Genomic DNA, 22155 nt, shown 5'->3' on the forward strand with positions numbered 1-22155 from the left:
CAGGTGTGCATGGAATATGTGATCCATATCTGAATAGATGCAATAATAAACATATGCAGCACACTATAGACAGCTCAGGAGAGATTTTCCAACCGCATAACCTTTACATTGTGTGTGTGTGTGTTCTGACTAAGCAACCGTGGCTTTCCTGAGACAAATCAGCCCACAGAGATCCAGGATGTTGAGTAGAGCACGAACGTGTGTGTGTGTGTGTGTGTGTGTGTGTGTGTGTGTGTGTGTGTGTGTGTGTGTGTCTGCCTGCCTGCTTAGGAACTGGAGCTGAAGTAACAGCCATCCCCTAGTGTCCCGGCTGCACCATCCCCATGCCTTTCCTTCATCAATAAAACAGGGCTGTACTCCAGCACTGAGAAATGGGAATACTAGGATACTAAAATAGGAAAAACATTAGACAGTGTCTACTACAGGTCCACATACTCTAGGTACTGTAGGAAAAACAGAAGCGATCACACTTACTGTACTGTACAGTGTCTTTCTAGTGTAATAATCCTATAGTAACAGCCGTAATTAAATGATGGTATAATATTTTGTATTTATTAAAGATATGCATGGCAGGTAAAAACAAATGACTGAGAACAACGAGCAGCAATAACCAGTAATGTGCCTGCCAATGTTACATCATTTTAATGTACTTCTTCTTTGACAATTTCCGGTGAAATTGGAGGGCGCGCAATTCAAATAAATAAACATAACAATTATGGATATTAAACATTTAGGTACATACAAATGTCTTATATCGGTTTAAAGCTTAAGTTCTTCTTCATCTAACTGCATTGTCTGATTTATAATAGGCTTTACAGCGAAAGCATGCCCTGCGATTGTTTCAGGACAGCGCCCCACATCAACATATTTTTCCACCGGCACAGGCTTCATAAAATCACAAATAGAGATTTAAATATTCACTTTTTGAAAATCTCTCTGATTTGCAATCCAAAGGGTCCCAGCTAAAATATGTTGTGTCGTTTTGTTAGATAACATCCTACTTTATATCCCAAAAAGTCATTTTAGTTGATGCCATCGATTTGAGTAATTCACTCATTCAACATGCAGAGAAAGGAATCCAAAAAGCTACCGCTAAACTTTGTTAAAGCAAGTCAAAATACGTTTCTATCTAATCCTCAGGTACCCAAAAATGTAATTAAACTATAATATTTCATACGGAAAGTAGTATGTTCAATAGGAAAACAATATTAGCAGGTGCGTGCACAGACTGATTTCCAAGTCTGTATCCCAGTACTAAAACTCAAAATTCTTCCTCGTTTGGGAAGAAACAAGCCTGAAACATTGAACAAAGACGGTTGACATCTAGTGGAAGCCATAGGAATTGCATCCTGAGAGCTAGAATGCCCCTATACTTTCCATTGTAAGAGCATGGGCTCTCTCTAAAAAAAAACTCTGGTAAGAGCATGGGCTCTCAAAAAAAATACAAAATCTGGTTTTCTCTATTGTGTTATAGTCTCATACATTATTTTAACATTTCTACAAACTTTCTACAAACAAGTGTTTTCCATCCAATGGTACCAATTATATGCATATCCTGGCTTCTGGGCCCGAGTAACAGGCAGTTTACTTTGGGCACGTCAGTCAGACAGGAAGTGGAGAAAAATAGACCCTAGCCTGAAGAAGTTTTAGTCTGATAATAAGAATTTCTCAAGTGTGTCACACCTTTGTACTGAGCACAAACACTTGCACTCTGTGTGAAATAAATGTCTTGAGACAGGTAAAGTTGAAGTCGGAAGTTTACATACACCTTAGCCAAATACATTTAAACTCAGTTTTTCACAATTCCTGACATTTAATCCTAGTAAAAATTCCCTGTCTTAGGTCAGTTAGGATCACCACTTTATTTTAAGAATATGAAATGTCCGAATAATAGTAGAGAGAATGATTCTCCTCTGCTGTAATGAGATGGAAGGCAGCACAAATTAGAGAGGATACTAAAAGCTACAATACACCAGATCCACAGGGCTGCCTAACGGCAAATTGGCCAAAATGATCCTGCTGTCATTTTTTGCTAATCCTGGCCTTTGTAGAGCCCCTTGGGAACCACAGCCCCTTGAGTATAATTTAGGGCTGCCCCCTAGGGGATACTATAGTGTACCACAGCCCCTGAGCTATAGTTCTAGCTAAACGGATCACTGAATGAGCTATTCTAATGTGGAGCGGGAGGTGTTGTTAATAAAACCCACAATAACTCAGGGTAGATGTTTGAGCAGTGGAATGCTAGTGTCTGCATGTCATCAGTTGTCTGTCTGTGTTATGACTTCCTGCATGCAGTTCTAGACGGCTGTAAAGGAGATAATGCTGCAAAGCTTGGATTTCCATAATGCTGTAGATATTCTGTTTCTGGAAGTATGTGTCAATGCAAAAGTAAGGAGGAGGGTTTTAGGGACTGGTTCCGGTTTCAATCTCCTAAAGATCCACCAGCAGAGAGACTAATCCTGTTCGGGAAACTGGGAATCAAAACCACTGGGACTACATCCTTCTCCACGTATCCCTCTATATATCCTTCTCTGGCATACTGTGAGCGAGGCCTTTTATGGAGTGCATGCGTACCAAAACCATCGCATTGAGTGAAACTGACACCACTGAAAAGCCATGTCACAATCGTCTTTGTAAGCAGACCTTCAAATCAAGTGCTGCCAGCTCTGAACCCAAAGGGCAGTCCAACACACACACACACACTGAACACTCAACACACTGCCCTTCCAATGCCCTGCTCCAGCAAGCACAAGACATTTCCTCTTTGTAAAGGTTATAGTGGCCTAACACAGCCCTGATGTCATGGCCAGTCTCTTCATCTGTCCTCTCCACAGTTCTTCTCAGCCTGCTGCCTACTGCCCAGGGGCCTCACTAAGCCCCAATATGTCACACCCAGTCTGCTGATCTCCTGTTTGGTACCACTGCTCTGTTTTCTAACAAACCTCGGCCAAACCAAGATTCTCGACAATACACCGTCAACATTCTGATTCATAGATGGGCATTCACTTTGGCAAATAGGAATAATGATTACTGTATCTGGTGATTTCAATTGTATATAATCAAATCAAATGCATTTCCAGAGTGTATGTTTGTACTGCAGGTATAACGACTGCTGTCACATCAGAGTTTCTCTAGTCTGGAGCCAGTTTGTTTTAACCAGTATATACTGTAGTCCCAGGACGCTTCATTGTCCCTGACCTCTAACCCTTAAACTCTCCTCCAGTAGAGCAGGTCATGTGGGTCTGATTGACAGGAGCTCCTCAGGTTGGGAGAAAACTGTGAAGTCTTCACTACAGTACGGTCTGGGTCAATGAGTCAACCTCCAGCCCTCTCAGGGCCAATAATAAGACTGCACATGTGCTCCAGAGAGGTCAAGAGTGCGGGAGGAGTGCATCAGTGTGCACTGGCTAGCACCCATGAAACTGTTCAAGTGTGCACTGTTGAACACACAAGAGATAACTTAAGACTGCATCAGAGCCCACTGGCAAAGACAGGGTAGGGTACAAAATGTGGTACGCTGTGTACATACTGTTGAAGAAATTCAGTGTGGCTTCTTGCAGTAAACAATTTTGTGCGTTATGTACTGTATAACACCGGAAATACACAATGTTACAACAGATTGGATCTGCTTACTCCATAATGATATTTTAACTCCATGTCCAAAATTACTACTCAAATAAAATCAGTGTTTGGAGACACTCGGCTTTGCCTGAGTCTGTGTGATAAAGGTCTTGTGACAGCTGATTTAATATCTTATTGTGACACGAGGTTAAAGATCTGGGTGTCATTCTCTATCTCTGGTCCTTATACACCACTGTTCTCCCTGTGGACCAGGGTAGGGCATGTAACAGTGACATTCTCCCTTCTCCTGGGCCTGCTGTGTACAGGAGGCAGGCTGGGCAGATGCAGATAAGGCTTGAATGGCCCAGTCAAACTAGCCCTGATACACCTAGTCTCTATTATCATGCTATCTGCATAATAATGGAGGAAGGCCAGCCATATCGGGGCTCCAGTCAACTTAAAGGACAATGGGTTCTCTGCCATTAATCAACAGTGCAGCAGATCAGATCATTTCAGATGGTGGTGAAAAGGCCTGAGTGTGTGCGTGTGTATTGTTGTCCGTGTGCCTGCGTCAACACAGACAGAGATGCAGAGAAGACTCGATCGATCTCAGGGTCAGTGCTCCTGTGCTCCATCCATATGGGTTGAATATTGTCATTTTGTGGACAATAAATGTTTCCTTTTTCTATCCTCCTCGGACTGAAAGCCACAGTGGTGGTCAAGTGCATTGATAGCGTCATGCAGGTAAATGTGGTGGTCGAAGTGACCAAAGAGTATAGACGACAGCCTCCAGACAATTGGATATATTCTATATAGCACATATCATCTAAAGTTGCTCATCTCTGTAACTTCATCTTTGCTGATCTGACGAGACAGATGGAAGCAGTATGGTGCATGTCTATCAGGGGTCTGCTTTTTCACCTGTCAAGTTCCTTCATATCAAAACAAATGCTATTTGTCACATGCTTCGTAAACAACAGGTGTAGTCTAACAGTGAAATGCTTACTTTACGGGCCCTTCCCAACAATGCAGAGAGGTAAAACAGAAAAATAATAGAAACAATTATAACAAGAGAAATAAATACACAATGACTAACGATAACTTAGCTTTATACATGGGCAGAGGTGTGGTGCTGTAGTGCTGATCCACAGATGACGCAATCTCAATCGCACTCCACACTGCCCTTTTCCACCTGGACAAAAGGAATACCTATGTGAGAATGCTGTTCATTGACTACAGCTCAGCGTTCAACACCATAGTGCCCACGAAGCTCATCACTAAGCTAAAGGACCCTGCGACTAAACACCTCCCTCTGCAACTGGATCCTGGAGTCCTGACGGGCCACCCCCAGGTAGTAAGGGTAGGCAATAACATGCCTGGCATGCTGATCCTCAACACGGGCGACCCTCGGGTGTATACTTAGTCCCCTCCTGTACTCCCTGTTCACCTACGACTGTGTGGCCAAACACGACTCTAACACCATTAAGTTTGCTGTCGACACAACAGTGTTAGGCTGTAGTGGAGTGGGTCGAGAGTTTCAAGTTCCTTGGTCTCCACATCACCAACTAAAACATTGCACTGCACCATGAACAACATGACGGTACCAGTACCAAGTCGATGTGTAGGGGTACGATGTAATTTAGGTAGATACAGTATGTACATACTGGTAGGGGTAAAGGCACTAGGCAACAGGATAGATAACAAACATAAGCAGCAGCGTATGTGATGAGTCAAGAGTGCAAAAAGGGGCAATGCAGATAGTCCGGCAGCTATTTAGTTATTAGCCATTTAGCAGTCTTTTGGCTTGGGGGTAAAAGCTGTTCAGGGTCCTTTGGTTCCAGGCTTGGTGCATCGGTATTGTTTGCTGTGCGGTAGAGAGAACAGTCCATGATTTGGGTGACGGGAGTCTTTGATAATCCTTTGGGCCTTCCTATGACACCGCCTGGTACATAGGTCCTGGATGGCAGGGAGCTAGGGCCCAGTGATGCACTGGGCCATTCACACTACACTCTGTAGCGCCTTGCGGTCGGATGCCAAGCAGTTGCCATACCAAGAGGTGATGCAGCCAGTCAAGATGCTCTCAATGGTGCAGCTGTATATCTTTTTGAAGATCTGAGGGCCCATGCAAAATCTTTTCAGCCTCATGAGGGGGGAAGAGGCATTGTCCTGCCTTCTTCACGACTGTGTGTGTGTGTGTGTGTGTGGACCATGTTAATTCCTCAGTGATGCAGACAACAAGGAACTTGAACCTCTCGACCCGCTCCACTACTGCCCTGTCAATGTGGATGGAGGCGTGCTCTGCCCTCAATTTCCTGTAGTCCACGATCAGGTCCTTTGTCTTGCTGACGTTGAGGGAGAGGTTGTTGTCTTGGCACGTTACTGACCTCCTCCTTATAGGCTATCTCATCTATGTCGGTGATCAGGCCTACCACCGTCGTGTCATTAGCAAACTTAATGATGGTTTTGGAGTTGTGCGCAGTCATGGGTGAACAGGGAATACAGGAGGGGACTAAGCACGCAGCCCTGACGAGCCCCCGTGTTGTGTCAGCATGGCGGATGTGTTGTTGCCTACCACCTGGGGGCGGCTTGTCTGGAAGTCCAGGATCCAGTTGCAGAGGGAGGTGTTTAGTCCCAGGGTCCTACTTAGTGATGAACTTCGAGGGCACTATGTATTCTGTGGATCTGTTGGGGCGGTATGCAAATTGGAGTGGGTCCAGTGTGGTGGGATGATGGTGTTGAGTCATGACCAGCCTTTCAAAGCATTTCATGACTACAGATGTAAGTGCTACAGGGTGATAGTCATTTAGACAGGTTACCTTGGCTTTCTTGGGCACAGGGACTATGGCAGTCTGCTTGAAACACATTACAGACTGGATCAGGGAGAGGTTAAAATGTCAGTGAAGACACTTGCTAGCTGGTCAGCGCATGCTCTGGGTACGTGTCTGGTAATTCCTCTGGCACCGTGGCCTTGTGAATGTTAACCTGTTTAAAGGTCTTATTCACATTGCCTACGGAGAATGAGATCACACAGTCATATGGAACAGCTGGTGCTCTCTTGCATGGTTCAGTGTTGCTTGCCTTGAAGCGAGCATAGAAGTAATTTAGCTTGTCTGGTAGGCTCGGGCAGTTCACGGCTGAGTTTCCCTTTGTAATCTGTGATAGTTTGCAAACCTTGCCACATGCGATGAGTGTCAGAGCCGGCGCAGTAGGATTCGATTTTAGTCCTGTATTGATGCTTTGCCTGTTTTATGGCTGGCGGAGGTCGTAGAGGGATTTTTAAAGTGTCCAGAATAGTGTCTTGGTCCTTGAAAGCAGCAGCTCAAGCCTTTAGCTCAGTGAGGATATTGCCTTCTAATTAGGCTTGGGCAGTATCGTACCATCCCTCTCTCATCTGGGGATGTACGGGATTACCGGCATAGCACACAAGGGGGCACCAAAAATGCAAGAAATCCCCTTAGGCCGCTATAACCAGAATGCTAACACAATTAGCACAACCTAATAGGGTTATCCCATAGACACTATTAGTTAAATGCTAATGAGCGAAAACAAACTAATTGCAAATACAGGCAAATTCAGCTCATAAAGTTATCCAAGCATAGCTAGTAGCTACCGAATGTCATTTTCAGTGAGTGTGGACATTTCCCCAACAAAAGTGAACGAGAGAAATTGTGCAAATGAACAAACTTGTGTTGGACCACTTCCTTACTTCGTTTTTGCTTGTAAGCAGGAATCAGGAGGATATAGTTATGGTCAGATTTTCCAAAGGGAGGGCAAGGGAGAGCCTTGCATGCGTTTCTGTGTGTGGAGTAAAGGTGATCTACAATTTTGTCGCCTCTAGTTGTGCAGGTTACATGCTGATAAAATTTTTGTAAAAAGGATTTCAGTTTCACTGCGTTAAAATCACCAGCCATGAAAGTGCTGCTTCTGGGGGCCTCATTTTACAATTGGCCCTGTGCAGTCTTAGTACCACCATCGGTTTGTGGTGGTAAATAGACAGCTATGAAAAAAATTGACAAAAACTCTTTGTAAATAGTATGATCCTTAACCTATCATGAGGTATTCTAACTTAGGCAAGCAAAAACTTGAGACTTACTTAACATTAGAAATCGCACACCAGCTGTTGTTAACAAAGAGACACACCCCTCCCCCCTCAAGCTGCCGAAAAGCCAGTGAGATGTATATTATCGATGTCCTTGTTCAGCCGTTAAACAGAGAATATTACAGTTCTTTGGTCCTGCTGATAGGATAGTGTTGAACGGAACTCGTCCAGTTTGTTTTTTTCACTAACAGAATGGAGGGTAGAGGCAGTTTATTTGCTCGCCAACGTAGTCTCGTCAGGATGCCGGCTCGTCTGCCTCTTTTGTGCCGTCACTTCCTCTTTCGAATCCTGGGGATTAGGGCCTGGTCTGGAGTATGCAGAACGTCCAGAGCTGCGGACTCGTTGAAGGAGAACTTGTCATCCAAATTGAGGTTAGTGATCGAGGCTGTTCTGATTTCCAGAAGCGGCTTTCGGTCATAGGAAATGATAGCGGAGACATTTTGTACAAAAAAAGTTAAGATCAGCATTAAAAAAAACACGCAAAAAAGAGGAATTGGTCAGGAGCTCGTAAAACCGCTGCTCTCCACTGCAGCGTCATCTTGTTGGATCAGTGCAGATGAAGAGAAGGACATTAACAGATGAAGTCATAGACGTGATCATAAGGGTTTGTCAAGTAGTTGTACCTGACAAAGAAATTATAAAGGTTTTATAGAGTAGTAATTACCTGACGTAGAGCGTTCTTTTCTGGCTGGGCCGTAGAGAGCCAGAGCCTGAGCTGATTCTACTGTTCATCATCTGCTCCCGAAGATCATGGATTTTGGCTTCAAACTGACTGTATTCTGTAAAACAGGGAAAAAGAGGAAATTAATAACAACATGAAAAATTTGAAAACTGGCAATAGTCTGGAAAATAAGTGACGGACAAAATCTGTTGTACGGAAAGAAGACTGATTCCACTCTGTTCTGCAGAGGAAAGTTACAATGAATGACCAATGGTATTTGGACACCTGCTCAGCAAACATCTCATTCCAAAATCATGGGCATGAATATGGAGTTGGTCCCTCCTTTGCTGCTATAACAGCCTCCTCTCCTCTGGGAAGGCTTTCCACTAGATATTGGAACATTGCTGCGGGGACTTGCTTCCATTCAGCTACAAGAGCATTAGTGAGGTCGGGCACTGATGTTGGGCGATTTGGCCTGGCTCGCAGTCGACGCTCCAATTCATCCCAAAGGAGTTTGGTGGGGTTGAGGTCATGGCTCTGTTCAGGCCAGTCAAGTTCTCCCATACAAATCTTGACAAACCATTTATACATGGACTTTGCCCGCTGAAACACGGAAGGGCCTTCCCCAAACTTTTGCCACAAAGTTGGTAGCACAGAATCGTCTAGAATGTCATTGTATGGGGTAGCATTAAGATTTCCCTTCACTGGAACTAAGGAGCCTAGCCTGAACCATGAAAAATAGCCACAGCCCATTAATCCTCCTTCACCAAACTTTACAGTTGGCACTATGCATTGGGGCAGGTAGCGTTCTCCTGATATCCGCCAAAACCCAGATTCGTCCGTCGGATTGCCAGATGGTGAAGAGTCATTCATCACTCCAGAAAACGCGTTTCCACTGCTCCAGAGTCCAATGGCGACAAACTTTACACTACTCACTCCAGTCGACGCTTGGCATTGCACATGGTTATCTTAAGCTTTTGTGCGGCTGTTCGGCCATGGAAACCCATTTCATGAAGCTCCCGATGAACAGTTCTTGTGCTGCCGTAGCTTCCAGAGGTAGTTTGGAACCCGGTAGTCCGCGGACAGACGATTTTTACACGCTATGCGCTTCAACACTCGGTTCTGTGAGCTTATGTGGCCTATCACCTCACGGCTCAGCCGTTGTTGCTCCTAGACGTTTCCACTTATAACAGCAGTTCTAGCAGGGCAGAAATGAACTGACTTGTTAGAAAGGAGGTATCCTATGATGGTGCCATATTAAAAGTCACTGAGCTCTTCAGTAAGGCCATTTTACTGCCAATGTTTGTCTATGGAGATTGCATGGCTGTGAGATCAATTTTATACACCTGTCAGCAACGGGTGTGGCTGAAATAGTCGAATCCACTAATTTGAAAGGGTTGTTCACATACTTTTGTGTGTATATATATATATATAGTGTATGACTGTTTTGGGTATACAGCAGATCTTATTATTTTCTCGTGATGAATGCATTACGGCAGAGAGATGTAACTACTGTACTCTGAGTTAAAGGGAGAGAGAGACAGTGGGATGAAGAGAGAAATTACATTTTTGTGAGTATAATGTTTACTGTTAATTTCTGATTTGTTTATTTCACGTTAGTTGATCTATTCCACTTGCTTTGCCACTGTAAATATGAGAGAATGCAGAAGAGAGCAATAGAGCGTCCTTGCGTCAACATGCCTGCTGTGCAGAGTAGATATAAAGGGTTTTAGTGTAGTTGCGGTTCTGTGGCTGAGTCTGTGTTCCAGAGAGCCTGGCTAAGAGAGAGAGAGAAAGGCCACGGGTTATGTCTCTCTGGCTGCAACGTCTGACCAAATCTCTCGTCTTTTCTGAGAAGATAAGAGGAATTCTGAGAATAGGAGAGGACTACCAGGAGAGGAGAATAGGAGAGGACTACCAGTAGCTTTTACTCTGGTTAAAACCTGTCTAGGACGGGCGTTCCACCTCAACATTCCGCTGAAAAGGCAGCCGCAAAATATTTTTGGGAAATATGTAACTTTCACACATTAAGTCCAATACAGCAAATGAAAGATAAACATCTTGTTAATTTACCCATGGTGTCCGATTTCAAAAATTATTTACAGCGAAAGCACAACATACAGCTATTTTCCCTGTAAAAGATATCAGTCACAAAAAGCAGAAATATAGATACAATTAATCACTAACCTTTGATGATCTTCATCAGATGACACTCATAGGACATCATGTTACACAATACATGTATGTTTTGTTCGATAATGTGCATATTTATATCCCCAAATCTCAGTTTACATTGGCGCGTTACGTGCAGTAATGTTTTGATTCCGAAACATCCGGTGAATTTCCCAGAAATACTCATAATAAACATTGATAAAAGATGCAAGTGTTATTCACAGAATTAAAGATGGAGTTATCCTCTATGCAACCGCTGTACCAGATTTTTTTTAAACATTACGGAAAAAGCATAATCTGAGAACGGTTCTCAGTACCTGCTTATAAACAAGTAGACAATTCCGCCATCTTGGAGTCAACATTCGTTAGAAAAAACACTATAAATATTAACTTACCTTTGATGATCTTCATCAGAAGGCAGTCCCAGGAATCCCAGTTCGACCATAAATCACTGATTTGTTCCATAAAGCCCATCATTTACCCATTTGTTGTTAGCGTGTTCAGCCCAGTAATCCATCTTCATGGAAGAGCGACCATTTCCTCCATGACAAAACTCAAAAAGTTCAGTTACAGGTCGTAGAAACAAGTCAAAACATGGCTGCAATCAATCTTTAGGATGTTTTCAAACATATATCATCAATAAGGGTCCACCTGGAGAACTTAATTGTCTGAATAAAAGCTTTGGAACGGGAGCTAACTCTCTCGGGAGCGTGCTTCATGAGACCGAGGCGCTCTGTTAGACCACGCACTAAAATAGGTCTCATGAGCCCCTCCTTTATAGGATAATCTTAAAACTAGGATCTAAAGACTGTGACATCTAGTGGAAGCCCTGGGAAGTGCATGCAAATCCATTACTATCAGGGATTTGAATAGGCAGTGTTTTGAAATTCGACTTCTCACTTCCTGTTTGGATATCTTCTCAGGATTTTGCTTGCCATATGAGTTCTGTTATACTCACAGACATCATTCAAACAGTTTTAGAAACTTTAGTGTTTTCTATCCGAAATTAATAATAATATGCATATATTAGCATCTGGGACAGAGTAGGAGGCAGTTCAGTTTGGGCAAGCAATTCATCAAAAAGTGACAATGCTGCCCCCTACCCCAACAGGTTATTAAGACTGAAATCAGTCAGTTATCCCATGCAGACATATCTAGGTGAGAGAGTTATAAACTGATTTAGGGCTTGGTAGAAGTTCTGTAATGCTTTGAGCAAAATCAAAACACATCTATAATAGATCATTAAGAGCATCATAAGCTCGGCTTCTAGCTCCGAAGCAATTTTGCAGTATTTTGTTTGTGTGTTATTTCTTACATTATTAGCCCAATTTTTTTGTGTGTTATTACATACAGCCGGAAATAACTTTAAGATATCAGATCGGCGGTAACTCACCAGCATTACGACCAGGGAATATGACATTCCCGATTTGGATCCTTTGTTCGTACCCCCCGGGGCAATTGAATTTATTCCAGAGGCTGCTCCAAAACAACGCCGGTGGAGAAGAGGTATTCGGAGTGGACTTCTAGTCCGACTCAGGAGGCGTGCACACCATCCACCTCTTCCGAGTATAATACTCACTAATGTTCAGTTTCTGGATAATAAAGTAGATGAGCTCTGAGTGAGGATCTCCTTCCAGAGAGACATCAGGGATTGTAACATGCTCTGTTTCACAGAAACATGGATCCCTTGTGATATACTATCCCCGTCCATACAGCCAGCTGGGTTCTCAGTACATTGCGCAGACAAGAATAAATAACTCTCCGGGAAGAACAAAGGCAGGGGTGTATGTTTCATGATTGATTACTCATGGTGTGATTGTGATAACATACAGAAACCCAAGTTCTTTTGTTCACCCGGCCAAGAATACCTCACAATCAAATGCCGACCATATTACCTCCAAAGAGAATTCCCTTGGTTATAGTCACAGCTGTGTCTATAACCAAGGCAGAGTTGCAAAGAGAAAGCCATATCGCTTAAAATATTAAGATGGGCAAAAGAACACAGACACTGGACAGAGGAACTCTGACTAGAAGGACGGCATCCCGGAGTCGTATCTTCACTGTTGACGTTGAGACTCGTGTTTTGCGGGTACTATTTAATGAAGCTGCCAGTTGTGCACTGGGGTCTCCCAAACCTCTTTGTATTCTGGTTAGGGCCAGTTTGCGCTGTTCTGTGAAGGGAGTAGTACACAGCGTTGTATGAGAACTTCAGTTTCTTGGCAATTTCTCGCATGGAATAGCCTTCATTTCTCAGAACAATAATAGACTGACGAGTTTCAGAAGAAATTACCTTGCTTCTGGCCATTTCAAGCCTGTAATTGAAGCGACAAATGCTGATGCTCCAGATAGCCAACTAGTCTAAAGAAGGCCAGTTTTATTGCTTCTTTAAGGTGGACAACAGTTTTTAGCTGTGCTAACATAATTGCAAAAGTTTTTTCTAATGATCAATTAGCCTTTTAAAATGATAAACTTGGATTACAACGTGCACAACGTGCCATTGGAACACAGGTTAGATGGTTGCTGATAATGGGCACCTGTACGCCTATGTCCATATTCCATTAAAAAGCAGCTGCTTCCAGCTACAATAGTAATTTACTCTATTAACAATATCTACACTTTATTTCTGATGAAATTTATGTAATTTTAATTGACAAAAACAAGGACATTTCTAAGTGACCCCAAACTTTTAAATGGTTGTGTATATTCAGTTGAAGTCGGAAGTTTACATGCACCTACACTTACATGCACCAAATACATTTAAACTCGGTTTTTCACAATTCCTGACATATAATCCTCGTAAAAATTCCCTGTCTTAGGTCAGTTAGGATCGCCACTTTATTTTAAGAATGTGAAATGTCTGAATAATAGTAGAACATTTATTATTTTAGCATTCTTTTCTTTCATCACATTCCCAGTGGGTCAAAAGTTGACATACACTCAATTACTATTTGGTAACATTGCCTTTAAGTTGTTTAACTTGGGTCAAATGTTTCAGGTAGCATTCCACAAGCTTCCCACAAAAAGTTGGGTGAATTTTGGCCCATTCTTCCTGACAGAGCTGGTGTAACTGAGTCAGGTTTGTAGGCCTCCTTGCTCACACACGTTTTTCAGTTCTGCTATAGGATTGAGGTCAGGGCTTTGTGATGGCCACTCCAATACCTTGACTTTATTGTCCCCTGTTGTGCCTATAGGTTCCCATGCGGGAACTACACCCGTGCCGTTCAGCTGAAACGGTGGCGCAGGGAATGTAAAAATATTCTTAGAAATATTTAACCTCCACACATTAACAAGTCCAATACCTCAAATGAAAGCACCTTGTTCATCTACCCAGCATGTCAGATTTTTAAAATGTTTTACGGCGAAAACATAGCACATATTTATGTTAGACCACCACAAAAACACAGACAATATGCAGCCATTTTGTAGAACAAAAGATACAATCACAAAAGCAGGATTAAAAGAAAAATCATTCACTAACCTTTTGAAAATCTTCATCAGATGACAGTAATATGACATGTTACACAGTACATTTATGTTTTGTTCGATAATATGCATTTTATATCCATAAATCTCGGTTTACATTGACGCCATGTTCAGAAAATTCTCCAAAATGTCCGGAGAAATTATAGAAAGCTACGCCAGATAACAGAAATATTCATCATAAACTTTGACTAAAGATACATGTTCTACATATAATTAGAAAGATACACTGGTTCTTAATGCAACCGCTGTGTCACATTTTGTTTTAACGTTACGGAATTAGTTTACCATGCAATAATCTGAGACGGCGCTCAGACTTAAAAGTATTTCTCCGCTATGTTGGAGTCAACAGAAATACAAAATTACAACATAAATATTCCCTTACCTTTGATGGTCTTCGATCAGAATGTAGTGGAAGGAGTCCTACTTCAACGATAAATCGTTTTGTTTCATAATGTTCAATTCTAGTGTCCATGTAGTAGCATCTGCTAACACTTTCAGCTCAAATGCCCAAAACGTTACTTCTGGTCCAGAATAATTGTGCATCAAAACTTCCAAATTACATATTACAGGTTGACGAAACTGGTCAAACTAAGTGCAGAATCAATCTTCAGGATGTTATAATCATACAGATCGAATATCATTCCAACCGGGACATCCATGTTCATCTGAGGCTGATTGGAACAAAGGAAGCACTCTTTCCCAAGCGCGCCTTTCACGCAAATGAAAATCTTTGCGACACTTACAACTTTTCACCCCATTAGGTCAAAGTTCACAGCATATGCTCCATTCCACATTCTACTGAATGAGGACATCTAGTGGAAGACATAGGAAGTGTTTCCAGATCCATAACTTGTTGGGAAGGGAGGGGGCGATGATGTCAAAGTTGCCCCAACTTTCAGGATCCCAAAACTAGTTTGGAAGATTGCCTGCCCTGTGAGTTCTGTTATACTCACAGACATAATTCAAACAGTTTTAGAAGCTTCAGAGTGTTTTATATCCAATAATAATAATAATATGCATATATTAGCAATTTAGGACAGAATTTTATGAAGTTCACTATGGGCACGCAATTCATCCAAAGGGGAAATACCGCCCCCTATCCTTAAGACAATATTATTTTAAGCCCTTTTCCCACAACTTTGGAAGTATGCTTGAGGTCATTGTCCATTTGCAAGACCCATTTGAGACCAAGCTTTAACTTCCTGACTGGTGTCTTGAGGTGTTTCTTCAATATATCCACATAATTTCTCCTCCCTCATGATGCCATCTACTTTGTGAAGTGCACCAGTCCATCCTGCAGCAAAGCACCCCCACAACATGATGCCGAAAAGATGCTCGACTATGCATATAATTGACAGCTTTGGAAAGAAAACACTCTGACGTTTCCAAAACTGCAAAGATATTATCTGTGAGTGCCACAGAACTGATGCTACAGGCGAAACCAAGATGAAACTTCAAACAGTAAGTAAGCCAAATGTTTGAGGCGCTGTTTTCCATTGTCTCCTTATATGGCTGTGAATGTGAGGTGTCTGCAGCATTGTGACGTGTTTGTAGGCATATCATTGGAAGATTGGCCATAAGAGACTCCATTTACCAGGTGTCCGCCTGGTGTCCTTTGTCGAAATTGGTGCGTAATCTTCAGCTGCAAGCATTCTTCCATGTGATTCAGAGGAGAGAGCAGACTTCCACGAACGATATATCATCGAAGATATATGTGAAAAACACCTTGAGGATTGATTCTAAACAACGTTTACCATGTTTCAGTCGATATTATGGAGTTAATTTGGAAAAAAGTTTGGCGTTTTGATGACTGAATTTTCGTTTTTAGAGGCATTTGCCTCTAACCCTAGGAAGCTCTTTGCCACCTTCTCCTCCCTCCTGAATCCTCCCCCCTCCTCCCTCTCTGCAGATGACTTCGTCAACCATTTTGAAAAGAAGGTCGACGACATCCGATCCTCGTTTGCTAAGTCAAACGACACCGCTGGTTCTGCTCACACTGCCCTACCCTGTGCTCTGACCTCTTTCTCCCCTCTCTCTCCAGATGAAATCTCGCGTCTTGTGACGGCCGGCCGCCCAACAACCTGCCCGCTTGACCCTATTCCCTCCTCTCTTCTCCAGACCATTTCCGGAGACCTTCTCCCTTACCTCACCTCGCTCATCAACTCATCCCTGACCGCTGGCTACGTCCCTTCTGTCTTCAAGAGAGCGAGAGTTGCACCCCTTCTGAAAAAACCTACACTCGATCCCTCCGATGTCAACAACTACAGACCAGTATCCCTTCTTTCTTTTCTCTCCAAAACTCTTGAACGTGCCGTCCTTGGCCAGCTCTCCCGCTATCTCTCTCAGAATGACCTTCTTGATCCAAATCAGTCAGGTTTCAAGACTAGTCATTCAACTGAGACTGCTCTTCTCTGTATCACGGAGGCCCTCCGCACTGCTAAAGCTAACTCTCTCTCCTCTGCTCTCATCCTTCTAGACCTATCGGCTGCCTTCGATACTGTGAACCATCAGATCCTCCTCTCCACCCTCTCCGAGTTGGGCATCTCCGGCGCGGCCCACGCTTGGATTGCGTCCTACCTGACAGGTCGCTCCTACCAGGTGGCGTGGCGAGAATCTGTCTCCTCACCACGCGCTCACCACTGGCGTCCCCAGGGCTCTGTTCTAGGCCCTCTCCTATTCTCGCTATACACCAAGTCACTTGGCTCTGTCATAACCTCACATGGTCTCTCCTATCATTGCTATGCAGACGACACACAATTAATCTTCTCCTTTCCCCTTCTGATGACCAGGTGGCGAATCGCATCTCTGCATGTCTGGCAGACATATCAGTGTGGATGACGGATCACCACCTCAAGCTGAACCTCGGCAAGACGGAGCTGCTCTTCCTCCCGGGAAGGACTGCCCGTTCCATGATCTCGCCATCACGGTTGACAATTCCATTGTGTCCTCCTCCCAGAGCGCTAAGAACCTTGGCGTGATCCTGGACAACACCCTGTCGTTCTCAACTAACATCAAGGCGGTGGCCCGTTCTTGTAGGTTCATGCTCTACAACATCCGCAGAGTACGACCCTGCCTCACACAGGAAGCAGCGCAGGTCCTAATCCAGGCACTTGTCATCTCCCGTCTGGATTACTGCAACTCGCTGTTGGCTGGGCTCCCTGCCTGTGCCATTAAACCCCTACAACTCATCCAGAACGCCGCAGCCCGTCTGGTGTTCAACCTTCCCAAGTTCTCTCACGTCACCCCGCTCCTCCGCTCTCTCCACTGGCTTCCAGTTGAAGCTCGCATCCGCTACAAGACCATGGTGCTTGCCTACGGAGCTGTGAGGGGAACGGCACCTCAGTACCTCCAGGCTCTGATCAGGCCCTACACCCAAACAAGGGCACTGCGTTCATCCACCTCTGGCCTGCTCGCCTCCCTACCACTGAGGAAGTACAGTTCCCGCGCAGCCCAGTCAAAACTGTTCGCTGCTCTGGCCCCCCAATGGTGGAACAAACTCCCTCACGACGCCAGGACAGCGGAGTCAATCACCACCTTCCGGAGACACCTGAAACCCCACCTCTTTCAGGAATACCTAGGATAGGATAAAGTAATCCTTCTCACCCCCTTAAAAGATTTAGATGCACTATCGTAAAGTGGCTGTTCCACTGGATGTCTTAAGGTGAACGCACCAATTTGTAAGTCGCTCTGGATAAGAGCGTCTGCTAAATGACTTAAATGTAAAATGTAAATGTTTTTTTTTGGTAGCCAAACGTGACGAACAAAACGGAGCGATTTCTCCTACACAAAGAATCTTTCAGGAAAAGCTGAACATTTGCTATCTAACTGCTCCATCTTTGCCCAGTCTAAAACACCCATACACTTCCCTTATGGAAAGCTCCTTCCCCTGCCGGTTCCACAATGACCCTGGTCTCACCACTTGGTGGACTTTGTCACTGACCTTCCTCCCTCCAAGGGTAACACCACCATTCTCGTAGTTGTGGACCAGTTTTCCAAAGCTTGTCGCCTCCTTCCTCTGCCTGGGCTCCCGTCTGCCATGCAAACCGTGGAGGCTCTTTTTACGCACGTCTTCCTGCACCCCAGAGGGCATTGTGTAAGATCGTGGCCCTCAGTTCACCTCATACGTATGGAAAGCGTTCATGGAACACCTGGGGGTCACAGCCAGTCTCACCTCTCTGGGTACCGTCAAGCTAATGGGCAGGTGGAGAGGGTCAATCAGGAAGTGGGCAGGTTCCTGAGGTGTGACTGTCAGGACTGAGAAGCGGGCAAATGTTCTACCTTGGGCTGAATACAAGCAGAATTCACACCACCACTCCTCCACTAACCTCACTCCTTTCCAGCGCGTGTTGGGGTATCAGCCGGCCCTAGAACGCTGTGCACACTCATCTGCAGTGGGCCATGTGTTGGCTCTTCACCCGGAACCTAACCCTCCGCATGCCCTGTCGGAAGCTGAGCCTGCGGTTATTTTGGGTTGTTTAAAGTCCTGAGGAGGTAATGAGATAAGTACCATTTGCAACTCTCTGCTGATTACCGCATTAACCCGACTTTTCATGCGTCTCTCCTCAGGCCAGTGGTGCCTGGTCCCCTCACTGAGGCTGGACCCAGTGTTGCCCTGACTCCTCCTCTGGACATCAAGGGAGGTCCAGCGTACTCGGTCCATGAAGTCCAGGATTTGAGGTGTCGAGCGGGGTTGTCTCCAGTACCTTATCGACTGGGAGGGGTACAGCCCAGAGGAGCAGTGCTGGGTTTCTGCGGTTGACATCCTGGACGCTTCGCTGACCAGGGATTTTCAGCTTTGGTGCCCTGACTGACCCGCAACGTGTCCCTGTGGTCGTCCCCGAGGTGTCCCGCTGGTGGTGCAGCGCGAGGTATTGCTTCCTATTCCGTTAACCAGCTCCGGAGGTCTACATCATCGGCCTTCTAGGCATCACTGAACTGGATTCATTACCACCAACCCCCAGACTGTCTTGTCTCATTACACACGCTTCCCAATCCGCCTGATTAGTATGAATATATGTAAGTGCCCTCTGTTCCCCATTCTCCTTCTCGGTTATTGTTATTGTTATCATGTCCGTTGGTCGGTTGAGTACCTGTGCTATTGTATCGGCTTCCATGCTACGTGTTATTGTGCACTTGTTTTACGTGTTTCGTCCCGTGTATTATTTAGAGGTTTACATGTTGCTCTTTTGTTTGGGTGTAGAATTTTAAAAAAAAACTATTACGTATTCCTGCGCCTGTCTTCAATCAGTATACAATGTGACTACATGTGCACAGGCAGAGATTACATTTGGGACAACATATAGCCTAATAGAACGAAATATGGCATAACCCTCAACCGTTGCAGTGACCAAACCCTACAAATATACCTAGGTAGGCAGATAGTACCTAGCTACAGCCAGAAATGTTTCTAGTAAAGCCAGTTTATCAGTTTTAGAAATGTAAAAACTGTAAATTGTTGTATTGTTTGTCCTCACTGTTAGTAAACTTAGCAAGCTAGTTTTCTGAATAGCCAATAATTGTTATTCACAACTGTTAGGCATCATGCAAGATAGGACTCCAATCATTTTAGCTAGCTACCTGAGTTAGCAAACATCAAAATGTATATATTTCCCCCCACAATATCGGTTTCAGTAGATAAACTAAAAGCTAGCCAGCTAGGTTTCTTGCATGAAAAATAACTCACCAAGCTACTGTATTTGCCTGCATCTTCGTGCTGGCATTTGCTGTAGATGAGCTTCTTTTTAAATCCAATGCTGATTTGAATCCTCTTCGCTTTACAGGGCCTAAGGAAAGTATTCAGACCCTTGACTTTTACTACATTTTGTTCCGTTACACCCTTATTCTAAAATGTATCAAATAAAATAAAAAAACTCAGCAATCTACACACAATACCCTATAATGACAAGGCAAAAACAGTTTGTTTTACATTTTAGCAAATATATACATATTAAAAACCGAAATACTTTATTTACGTAAGTATTAGGATCCTTTTCTATGAGACTAGAAATTGAGCTCAGGTGTGTCCTGTTTCCATTGATCATCCTTGAGAAGTTTCTACAATTTGATTGGAGTTAACCTGTGGTAAATGCAATTGATTGAACATGATTTGGAAAGGCACACACCTGTCTATACAAGGTCCCACAGTTGACAGTGCATGTCAGAGCAAAACCCAAGCCATGAGGTTGAAGGAATTGTCTGTAGAGCTCCGAGATAGGTTTGGGTCGAGACACAGATCTGGGGAAGAGTACCAAAACATTTTTGCAGCACTGAAGGTCCCTAAGAACACAGTGGCCTCCATCATTCTTAAATGGAATACATTTGGAAACACCAAGGCTCTTCCAAGAGTTGGTCACCCAGCCAAACTGAGCAATCGGGGAAGAAGGGCTTGGTCAGGGAAGTGACCAAGAATCCGATGGTCACTCTGACAGAGTTCCAGAGTTCCTCTGTGGAGATGGGGGAAACTTCCAGAAGGAAAACTATCTCTGCAGCACTTCACCATTCGGGCCACCCACTGTAAAAGGCACATGACAGCCCGGTTGGAGTTTGCCAAAAGGCACCTCAAGACTCTCAGACCATGAGAAACAAGATTCTCTGGTCTGATGAAATTGAAATTGAACCCTTTGACCTGAATGCCAAGTGTCACGTCTGGAGGAAACTTTTTCCAGCTACAGGGACTGGAAGACTAGTCATGATCCAGACAATAATGAACGGAGCAAAGTACAAAGAGATCCTTGATGAAAATCTACTCCAGAGCTCTCAGAACCTCAGACTGGGGTGAACGACCCCAAGCACAAATACAGGTGTGCCAAGCTTGTAGCGCCATACCCAAGAAGACTCGATGCTGTAATCGCTGCCAAAGGTGCTTCAACAAAGTACTGAGTAAAGGGTCTGAATACTTATATAAATGTTAGTTTTTTCATTTGTAATACATTTGCAAAAATGTAAAAACAACGGTTTTCGCTTTTTACATTATGGGGTGTTGTGTGTAGATTGATGAGGGAAATAAAAAATGTAATACATTTTAGAATAAGACTGTAAAGTAACAACATGTGGAAAAAGTCAAGGGGTCTGAATACTTTCCTAAGGCACTGTATACCGAACTTGTGTTGATGAGAGGAATCATTTGAAGCCATTGTGGTCTGGTCAGTTATTTCAGTTTTGACCAGAGGAATGTGTGTTTTGTCTGCATCCCTTTCAAAAAAAGCCCATCTTGGGTTGTAGTCTTTCTGAAACTGGAAAAAGTGTGTCACATTGTATTTAGCAATGAATCTGCCGATAGGAAAATCGCTGAAAGACGTCCAATGACTCTATCAAACAAGGACAACCACGTTTACACACAACAAAAACGTATAGTGTGATCGGTATAACATAGAGGCTTTGCGAAATGCCACAAAACAGGAATATATCCAATTATTTTAAGCCCCCCCCCCCAAAAAAAAATAGGGTGCATCGCTCTGCCCAGTCCGGCCCTCTTTGTGGCCACATATGTGTGAAACACATCTCACTGACCTAGAAATCCCACAGATGTCATTTCCAAGGTTACAAATCTATTACCGTGTCTTGTTTCCTAGCCGTCTTCAGTGCAGTAATATTTTAAACAACTGTCAAGAGAAACGCCCTGGATTATTACAGCAACAAACATTAAAACATAGGAGGCAGAAAAACACTTACTCTAAAAATCCTTCCTAGATTATATAAAAGGTTCACACACACACACACACACACACACACACACACACACACACACACACACACACACACACACACACACACACAGGCAGTTGTATTAAAAGGTGAAACTAAGGCAAGCACAACCCCCCCCCCCCCCCCCTAAAACCCTATGGGGCAAATCCAGTTTGAAACAACAGTCACATAGAAACACCAGAAGAGGGAGAATTCTGCTGAATTCCTAACAAGTCTTAAAAATGCCTTTTTCGAAACAGAAAACTGCTGTGTTGCGTGCTAAAGCATGTGTGTTTGTCTCCTCTCTCATCTCAGACATAGCGGCAGGCAGCAGAAAGGAGCTGAGCAGAGCACTTTGCTGTCTGTGCATAGCCGTGTACCGTATCGTACTACCCATCCCCAAGCCATTACTGTACACAAAATCTAATTAAGGCTGAGTAATCCAATCGTACTGGGGCTCCACACACACACACACACACACACACACACACACACA

The 22155-nt window shown here is 43.9% G+C and overlaps 1 protein-coding gene across 1 annotated transcript in view; it reads right to left on the reverse strand.

The window, feature by feature from the left end:
• LOC115145287 (discs large homolog 1-like protein) overlaps nt 1-22155 on the reverse strand; it is a 205166-nt gene that overhangs the window by 22968 nt on the left and 160043 nt on the right. Inside the window, exon 12 of the mRNA XM_029686743.2 lies at nt 8325-8439. Within this exon, the coding sequence (XP_029542603.2) occupies nt 8325-8439 (115 nt within the window). The remainder of the gene's footprint in view (nt 1-8324; nt 8440-22155) is intronic.

The sequence above is a fragment of the Oncorhynchus nerka genome, linkage group LG17 (genome assembly GCF_034236695.1).
Source record: "Oncorhynchus nerka isolate Pitt River linkage group LG17, Oner_Uvic_2.0, whole genome shotgun sequence".
Taxonomy (NCBI): domain Eukaryota; kingdom Metazoa; phylum Chordata; class Actinopteri; order Salmoniformes; family Salmonidae; genus Oncorhynchus; species Oncorhynchus nerka.